The 9,725-nt window shown below is 28.8% G+C and overlaps 1 protein-coding gene across 1 annotated transcript; it reads right to left on the reverse strand.

Annotated features, from left to right (window-relative positions):
* Positions 1 to 3,044: 3,044 nt before the first annotated feature.
* LOC145842279 (nuclear RNA export factor 1-like) lies at positions 3,045 to 4,958 on the reverse strand. Its single transcript, XM_082949701.1, has 3 exons — positions 4,924 to 4,958; positions 4,168 to 4,638; positions 3,045 to 4,038 (listed from the first exon to the last, which is right to left on the reverse strand). Exons 1-3 carry the CDS (start codon positions 4,956 to 4,958, stop codon positions 3,045 to 3,047), a joined length of 1,500 nt encoding a protein of 499 aa, XP_082805827.1.
* Positions 4,959 to 9,725: the final 4,767 nt, after the last annotated feature.

The raw sequence follows: 9,725 nt of genomic DNA on the forward strand, positions 1-9,725 counted from the left end.
AAATTTAAATATAAAATAGAATATCATAAGTATAGTATTGAGAAAAACAAACTACTGTTGAATAAATAATTTAAAAACATTGCGATTCAATATTTGTATTCAAGCTAACTTTGTAAATAACCAACTTTCAATTTCATTTTTAAATAACTCAACTTAATTCTATTTAAACTAGTTGTTAATTAAAACCTTTGTTTTCCTAGACGACCCTTGACTTTGTAACATTTCATTTTGTTTTTGTAACGTTTTCTACCACTTTTGTACGATATAGAACATTTTTCTAATGTCTTAGGTTCGTAACAATCTCCGTGATCAACATGATGTAATGAGATGTTAAGTCTTTCATCATGATCATTGTTTTTTTTATGAGATTCTGAAAAATAGTTTGTTTCGACGTTTAGCTAATTTACATGACTAAAAATATTATAAAAACACATTTACCTAGGTAACTTAAAAACTTATATAACTTAATAACGGTAAGAAAAAACATCTTAATAATTTTATAAGAACACTGTAAACATTACCTCTGCTTTTAGGTGGTTTATATAATTGAATACTTTTCTTTTGAACTGTAATGTTTTTCATTTTTGACAGTAAATCTTCCATATTTGTCATTATTTATTTGCGTTATATGTTACTAAGCTGTTCTGAAAATACGCCACTAGTTAGTTTAAGTACAGTCATCTATTCATTTTTCTAAAATACATATATTAAATAAAAATTAGAGACATGTATCATAAAACCATTTTTGTTGTGCAAAAAAGTAAAACATGTTTCAGCTAATACTTATCAACTACTTTTGTTAGCAACTAATTATATCATAAACGTTAATTAAGTAGCTTTAGGTTTTATCAGAGTAAGATAAAAAGTAAGATCAATTAAGTAAGATCAAAAGTTTAAAATTACATAATTAATTTGTGTTAATGTAATTATAAACTGTTAATAACTGTTAAAAACTGTTAAAATTACGAGTAAATTCAGTTTGAAACTTGCTTTGTTATATTTTAAATCCCACAATACTAACTATAAGTAACAAATATAGTTTTATAATTTTTAAAACAATTGTAGTTATAACATTAAACTTTAAAATTATTTAAGTTAAAAGAAGCATAATTAACTTAAGCTTTTAACACAAACTAAATTTTACATAAATTATTATTTGGTGTGCTGCTATAATTAGACTGAATATCTGATGCAATACTACTCTAAAATACTAATTTACAAGTATGATTTAGTTATAAGTACTAAATTATAACTTAAATGTCCTTTCTCGAGAATTTTCTTAAACCTGTCGTCTCAATAACTATAGGTTTTTATATTTACTTATAAACAACTTTGTCATATTAATCTTACATTATATTATAATTATATTTTTTCTAACTATTTTATCAAAGTCATCAAGTGATATCTATCACTTAATACAATACACTTTTAGCTAGCTTTAATTCTAACCTAATCATAATGTAAACTAAAAACAAACAAAAAGTGCCTTGGTTTGTTAACAAAATTAAACTTGTCTGACTTTTTTTGCTTAACTTTTAATAAACAATGAGTTTTTATAAACTTTCATGTATTATTTTTTTCAAAGGTAAAACTATTTTGTTATTGTACTAGCCAAATCATATCTATTTATTTTTAGATACTAAAGTATAATAAAAACATGGTCAACTTTAGAACTTGAACAAACAATTTTTCATATAAAATAACAATATTAAACTTTAAGACTATTCCAGCTAGTAAAAAACTAATTTACGTAAGCTTCCGTACAAACTAAAACTTACATGTTGCTCTCTTGACTGCTAAGCTCAAATGAAAAAAATTTGATAAGTTCAACTATTTATACAAAAACTGCGCCAACTAGTGGCAATTGCGTCAGTATTCGAATATGGCCATTTTTTTGTCTGGCACCAGTACTCAGGGTTAAAACAATAAATAATGCAAGTAACTTCTAGCAACGTTCTGAGTTTTTTTGCTTAACTTTTAATAAACAATAAGTTTTTATAAATTTTCATGTATTATTTTTTTCAAAGGTAAAACTATTTTTTTATTGTACTAGCCAAATCATATCTATTTATTTTTAGATACTAAAGTATAATAAAAACATGGTCAACTTTAGAACTTGAACAAACAATTTTTTATACAATTAACAATATTGAACGTACGAAAAAAAAAAGCGCTCAAATATTTGGTCCTAGGACCTGATGTACGAAAAAACCTTTCGGTTATTGAGTCATACACCAGGATACAGTTTAATGTCATGTCCAGGACAGAATACTAAACTTAACTAACTAAATATAACTATTTAAGCTAGTACAAAACTAATTTGCATAAGCTTTTGCACAAATATCGAAAGCCGTCCTCTAGTTTTTGTTTAATTTTATACATGTCAGTCTTATATTCAATAAAAAACTAAATTTTGCCAAATCTCGGTTCAGTTTATTTTCAAACATGACCAATGGGATTTATCAGTGCAAACACTTTTATTTCTTAAAATATTAGACTGTAGTCTAAATTAAACTATTTATCTATAATAATAATAAACTGAAAGTATCCAAACGAAAGTATGATATTTAAAATGATTGAGTTACAGTAAAGCCTTATGTTTTATATTATATGACCTTGATGTTTTAATGCAAATGAAATAGTTTTGGAGTAGGCAATCTAAGTATTATTTTTATATAAAATAATTCATTTATTGTAATTTATTTCTATTGTATTAGATATTATTTTATGATAATTAATACTAAACATCAATTTCTTTGCATAAAAAACTCTTCTATCAAAGGTTTTCGCATTCTTTTCTGCGGATATATCAGTGAAAACTTTTATTTTACTTAGACCATTTTTTAGCTTATACTTATTGATAATATAAAAACTTATTTTTTTTTAATTAAAATTTATTAAAATTGTAAAAGAAAACAACAACAAATAAAAGAGCTCAATTAAAAATTTGTTAAAATCAAGGGAAAAAATAACAAGAAAAGAAGCTTTTAGTTAAGATCGATAGTTCGTTTTAGCTTCTTTGTTTTTATTTTGTTAACAGTATTTTAGAATTGATATGCTTCAAGCGGTATGTGGTTGTTTTTGTGCAGTTCCATAAAATTTCTTCCGGCTTTATCATAATCCCACCCGTTGTTGTGCAGACATTCGTGCGAATATTTCTCGTTCATTCCTGAGTCTTTCATGAAAGTTTTCAACATCTCCGTTCGCACGTCACACGGCGGTCGTGGCAACTGGTTGATTGCGGCCACCTTGGCGGCGTTTTCTTTCTTTTCGGCGACCGATTGGTTCCTGATATGGAGCATGTCGCTCAGTATTGTAAATTTAATTTCAGCGGAAATTGCGCAGGATATGCTTCTGGTGAAGGCGCGAACTTTACCACCGGCTTCTTCAAAAGTGCCGCTGATAACGTAACTGATGAACTCACTAGAGCAGAACGTGACATCACAAACAAAGCTGTCCATGATGTGTTTTGATAAGGGTAGCTTGCGCAACGCTTTCACAATTTCCTCTCTCCCAAAGTTATACTTTTTGGAATCGGACTTATTACAACCGACTCTGACTTTCTGTCGGTTGTTTGGTGTGCACTCCTTGCACACTTCCAAGTATTTTTTCATTGTAGAATCTTTATCATTGCTAGAAATTGTCAAGCTAAACTGTGAATCTTTACAGTAAAAGTTGCTTGCATCATCTGAGGTTTTTACTTTGTCAAGGCAACTGAATAAGTTTTTGACATGATTGATGAACACTTCTTTTGCACTATCAGAAAGCAGCATAAAGTTGCTTCCCATAGTTTTTGGTATTTCATACTCTGCAACATCTATTTTAACTGGAGGCTCATAATCTCTGCAGTTAAGTTTGATCAAGTCTGGAAAGAGTTTTCGCCAGTTGCTTATATCATTTACAGTTGCATCTTGACTGCTATCGTATAACTTAAGCTCAATTAAATTCCAATCTCTTAATGCTTTCAAATCTTTTACGATTTTAATGTGATTTTCAGCAACTGAGAGACGGTTAATATTGGGAAACATATCAATGAGGCTGTTTTTGAGAAAGCCAATTGATTTATAACTTAAGTTATTTTTTTCTAAATTTAATGTTGTGATTCTTTTATTTTGATCACTTCCTCTGAACAGCGAATCTAATGTTTTTACAATAATTGTAAAATACTCGCTTCTATGCAGGTTAATTCTGATACCTTGCTTCTTCAGAGTTTTGTCAAAGCTGAGACCGCTCAAGTCAAGAACGCCTTGTTCTAAATAGACCCGGCTTTTGATGCACTGCTTAATGCTTTCTAGTTGGTCGTCACGGTATACATCAGACTTTGCTGTGTACCTAACTACTTTCAGCATATCATTACCGAAACTGCTGGTAAGTTGACGGTTGCAACTCAACAGCGCATCTGCTTTGCCTTTTCCAAGCACATAGAAACTAGCATCACCGTTGAAAACGTGATACTGCCTGTATTCTATGGGAGCATCAATAATTTTACTCATTTTTTCAATCAATTGAGTTTCAACTTCATCTGCGCCTCGAAATACTTTTATTTGGTACCAGGCGTTTTCTACATCAACTTTTGACTTATTGATGTTGTTGAAGTTGTTTTTGATTGCGGCAGGAGATATTTTGATATTTTCTCTCCTGTCAATTTTAAACTTTCTTATTATTGATCCTCTGTTTCGGCTCAACGGGTCACTGTGAAATTTAATACATTAAAGTTTTGTTTTACAAGGTAGTAAAACCTTGTACTCATAACCAAAACCTTGTACTCAAAACAATTGAATTTTTATTCAATATTATATTTTGATAAATGTTTTAGTTATTTTTATTATTAGTCTTAAGAGTTTACGTATAATAAAAAAGTACAAAAACTTAATATTTCAATTATACGAAAAATAAGTTTAAAAAAAACAAACAACAACTTACAATTTCTTTTTGTGAGCGTATAAGTCTCCCTTCATAATGACACAACCGTCATTATCTATATCATTATTATTTTGTGGTCGTCGTTTTCCAAGGCGGTCATAAACTGTTTTCCTTTAAAATAGTTTTTGTTTAACAATTTAAAAGTTTCATTATCAAATCGAAAAAATATACCATTCATGAGGAACGGTCTATAAAGCGTTACAAACAATTTATAAAACCTGAGTTACTGTAGTCTCAAATTTAAATATAAAATAGAATATCATAAGTATAGTATTGAGAAAAACAAACTACTGTTGAATAAATAATTTAAAAACATTGCGATTCAATATTTGTATTCAAGCTAACTTTGTAAATAACCAACTTTCAATTTCATTTTTAAATAACTCAACTTAATTCTATTTAAACTAGTTGTTAATTAAAACCTTTGTTTTCCTAGACGACCCTTGACTTTGTAACATTTCATTTTGTTTTTGTAACGTTTTCTACCACTTTTGTACGATATAGAACATTTTTCTAATGTCTTAGGTTCGTAACAATCTCCGTGATCAACATGATGTAATGAGATGTTAAGTCTTTCATCATGATCATTGTTTTTTTTATGAGATTCTGAAAAATAGTTTGTTTCGACGTTTAGCTAATTTACATGACTAAAAATATTATAAAAACACATTTACCTAGGTAACTTAAAAACTTATATAACTTAATAACGGTAAGAAAAAACATCTTAATAATTTTATAAGAACACTGTAAACATTACCTCTGCTTTTAGGTGGTTTATATAATTGAATACTTTTCTTTTGAACTGTAATGTTTTTCATTTTTGACAGTAAATCTTCCATATTTGTCATTATTTATTTGCGTTATATGTTACTAAGCTGTTCTGAAAATACGCCACTAGTTAGTTTAAGTACAGTCATCTATTCATTTTTCTAAAATACATATATTAAATAAAAATTAGAGACATGTATCATAAAACCATTTTTGTTGTGCAAAAAAGTAAAACATGTTTCAGCTAATACTTATCAACTACTTTTGTTAGCAACTAATTATATCATAAACGTTAATTAAGTAGCTTTAGGTTTTATCAGAGTAAGATAAAAAGTAAGATCAATTAAGTAAGATCAAAAGTTTAAAATTACATAATTAATTTGTGTTAATGTAATTATAAACTGTTAATAACTGTTAAAAACTGTTAAAATTACGAGTAAATTCAGTTTGAAACTTGCTTTGTTATATTTTAAATCCCACAATACTAACTATAAGTAACAAATATAGTTTTATAATTTTTAAAACAATTGTAGTTATAACATTAAACTTTAAAATTATTTAAGTTAAAAGTAGCATAATTAACTTAAGCTTTTAACACAAACTAAATTTTACATAAATTATTATTTGGTGTGCTGCTATAATTAGACTGAATATCTGATGCAATACTACTCTAAAATACTAATTTACAAGTATGATTTAGTTATAAGTACTAAATTATAACTTAAATGTCCTTTCTCGAGAATTTTCTTAAACCTGTCGTCTCAATAACTATAGGTTTTTATATTTACTTATAAACAACTTTGTCATATTAATCTTACATTATATTATAATTATATTTTTTCTAACTATTTTATCAAAGTCATCAAGTGATATCTATCACTTAATACAATACACTTTTAGCTAGCTTTAATTCTAACCTAATCATAATGTAAACTAAAAACAAACAAAAAGTGCCTTGGTTTGTTAACAAAATTAAACTTGTCTGACTTTTTTTGCTTAACTTTTAATAAACAATGAGTTTTTATAAACTTTCATGTATTATTTTTTTCAAAGGTAAAACTATTTTGTTATTGTACTAGCCAAATCATATCTATTTATTTTTAGATACTAAAGTATAATAAAAACATGGTCAACTTTAGAACTTGAACAAACAATTTTTCATATAAAATAACAATATTAAACTTTAAGACTATTCCAGCTAGTAAAAAACTAATTTACGTAAGCTTCCGTACAAACTAAAACTTACATGTTGCTCTCTTGACTGCTAAGCTCAAATGAAAAAAATTTGATAAGTTCAACTATTTATACAAAAACTGCGCCAACTAGTGGCAATTGCGTCAGTATTCGAATATGGCCATTTTTTTGTCTGGCACCAGTACTCAGGGTTAAAACAATAAATAATGCAAGTAACTTCTAGCAACGTTCTGAGTTTTTTTGCTTAACTTTTAATAAACAATAAGTTTTTATAAATTTTCATGTATTATTTTTTTCAAAGGTAAAACTATTTTTTTATTGTACTAGCCAAATCATATCTATTTATTTTTAGATACTAAAGTATAATAAAAACATGGTCAACTTTAGAACTTGAACAAACAATTTTTTATACAATTAACAATATTGAACGTACGAAAAAAAAAAGCGCTCAAATATTTGGTCCTAGGACCTGATGTACGAAAAAACCTTTCGGTTATTGAGTCATACACCAGGATACAGTTTAATGTCATGTCCAGGACAGAATACTAAACTTAACTAACTAAATATAACTATTTAAGCTAGTACAAAACTAATTTGCATAAGCTTTTGCACAAATATCGAAAGCCGTCCTCTAGTTTTTGTTTAATTTTATACATGTCAGTCTTATATTCAATAAAAAACTAAATTTTGCCAAATCTCGGTTCAGTTTATTTTCAAACATGACCAATGGGATTTATCAGTGCAAACACTTTTATTTCTTAAAATATTAGACTGTAGTCTAAATTAAACTATTTATCTATAATAATAATAAACTGAAAGTATCCAAACGAAAGTATGATATTTAAAATGATTGAGTTACAGTAAAGCCTTATGTTTTATATTATATGACCTTGATGTTTTAATGCAAATGAAATAGTTTTGGAGTAGGCAATCTAAGTATTATTTTTATATAAAATAATTCATTTATTGTAATTTATTTCTATTGTATTAGATATTATTTTATGATAATTAATACTAAACATCAATTTCTTTGCATAAAAAACTCTTCTATCAAAGGTTTTCGCATTCTTTTCTGCGGATATATCAGTGAAAACTTTTATTTTACTTAGACCATTTTTTAGCTTATACTTATTGATAATATAAAAACTTATTTTTTTTTAATTAAAATTTATTAAAATTGTAAAAGAAAACAACAACAAATAAAAGAGCTCAATTAAAAATTTGTTAAAATCAAGGGAAAAAATAACAAGAAAAGAAGCTTTTAGTTAAGATCGATAGTTCGTTTTAGCTTCTTTGTTTTTATTTTGTTAACAGTATTTTAGAATTGATATGCTTCAAGCGGTATGTGGTTGTTTTTGTGCAGTTCCATAAAATTTCTTCCGGCTTTATCATAATCCCACCCGTTGTTGTGCAGACATTCGTGCGAATATTTCTCGTTCATTCCTGAGTCTTTCATGAAAGTTTTCAACATCTCCGTTCGCACGTCACACGGCGGTCGTGGCAACTGGTTGATTGCGGCCACCTTGGCGGCGTTTTCTTTCTTTTCGGCGACCGATTGGTTCCTGATATGGAGCATGTCGCTCAGTATTGTAAATTTAATTTCAGCGGAAATTGCGCAGGAGATGCTTCTGGTGAAGGCGCGAACTTTACCACCGGCTTCTTCAAAAGTGCCGCTGATAACGTAACTGATGAACTCACTAGAGCAGAACGTGACATCACAAACAAAGCTGTCCATGATGTGTTTTGATAAGGGTAGCTTGCGCAACGCTTTCACAATTTCCTCTCTCCCAAAGTTATACTTTTTGGAATCGGACTTATTACAACCGACTCTGACTTTCTGTCGGTTGTTTGGTGTGCACTCCTTGCACACTTCCAAGTATTTTTTCATTGTAGAATCTTTATCATTGCTAGAAATTGTCAAGCTAAACTGTGAATCTTTACAGTAAAAGTTGCTTGCATCATCTGAGGTTTTTACTTTGTCAAGGCAACTGAATAAGTTTTTGACATGATTGATGAACACTTCTTTTGCACTATCAGAAAGCAGCATAAAGTTGCTTCCCATAGTTTTTGGTATTTCATACTCTGCAACATCTATTTTAACTGGAGGCTCATAATCTCTGCAGTTAAGTTTGATCAAGTCTGGAAAGAGTTTTCGCCAGTTGCTTATATCATTTACAGTTGCATCTTGACTGCTATCGTATAACTTAAGCTCAATTAAATTCCAATCTCTTAATGCTTTCAAATCTTTTACGATTTTAATGTGATTTTCAGCAACTGAGAGACGGTTAATATTGGGAAACATATCAATGAGGCTGTTTTTGAGAAAGCCAATTGATTTATAACTTAAGTTATTTTTTTCTAAATTTAATGTTGTGATTCTTTTATTTTGATCACTTCCTCTGAACAGCGAATCTAATGTTTTTACAATAATTGTAAAATACTCGCTTCTATGCAGGTTAATTCTGATACCTTGCTTCTTCAGAGTTTTGTCAAAGCTGAGACCGCTCAAGTCAAGAACGCCTTGTTCTAAATAGACCCGGCTTTTGATGCACTGCTTAATGCTTTCTAGTTGGTCGTCACGGTATACATCAGACTTTGCTGTGTACCTAACTACTTTCAGCATATCATTACCGAAACTGCTGGTAAGTTGACGGTTGCAACTCAACAGCGCATCTGCTTTGCCTTTTCCAAGCACATAGAAACTAGCATCACCGTTGAAAACGTGATACTGCCTGTATTCTATGGGAGCATCAATAATTTTACTCATTTTTTCAATCAATTGAGTTTCAACTTCATCTGCGCCTCGAAATACTTTTATTTGGTACCAGGCGTTTTCTACA

Source organism: Thalia democratica, chromosome 8, assembly GCF_965202585.1.
Source record: "Thalia democratica chromosome 8, ktThaDemo2.hap1.1, whole genome shotgun sequence".
NCBI classification, from domain to species: Eukaryota; Metazoa; Chordata; class Thaliacea; order Salpida; family Salpidae; genus Thalia; species Thalia democratica.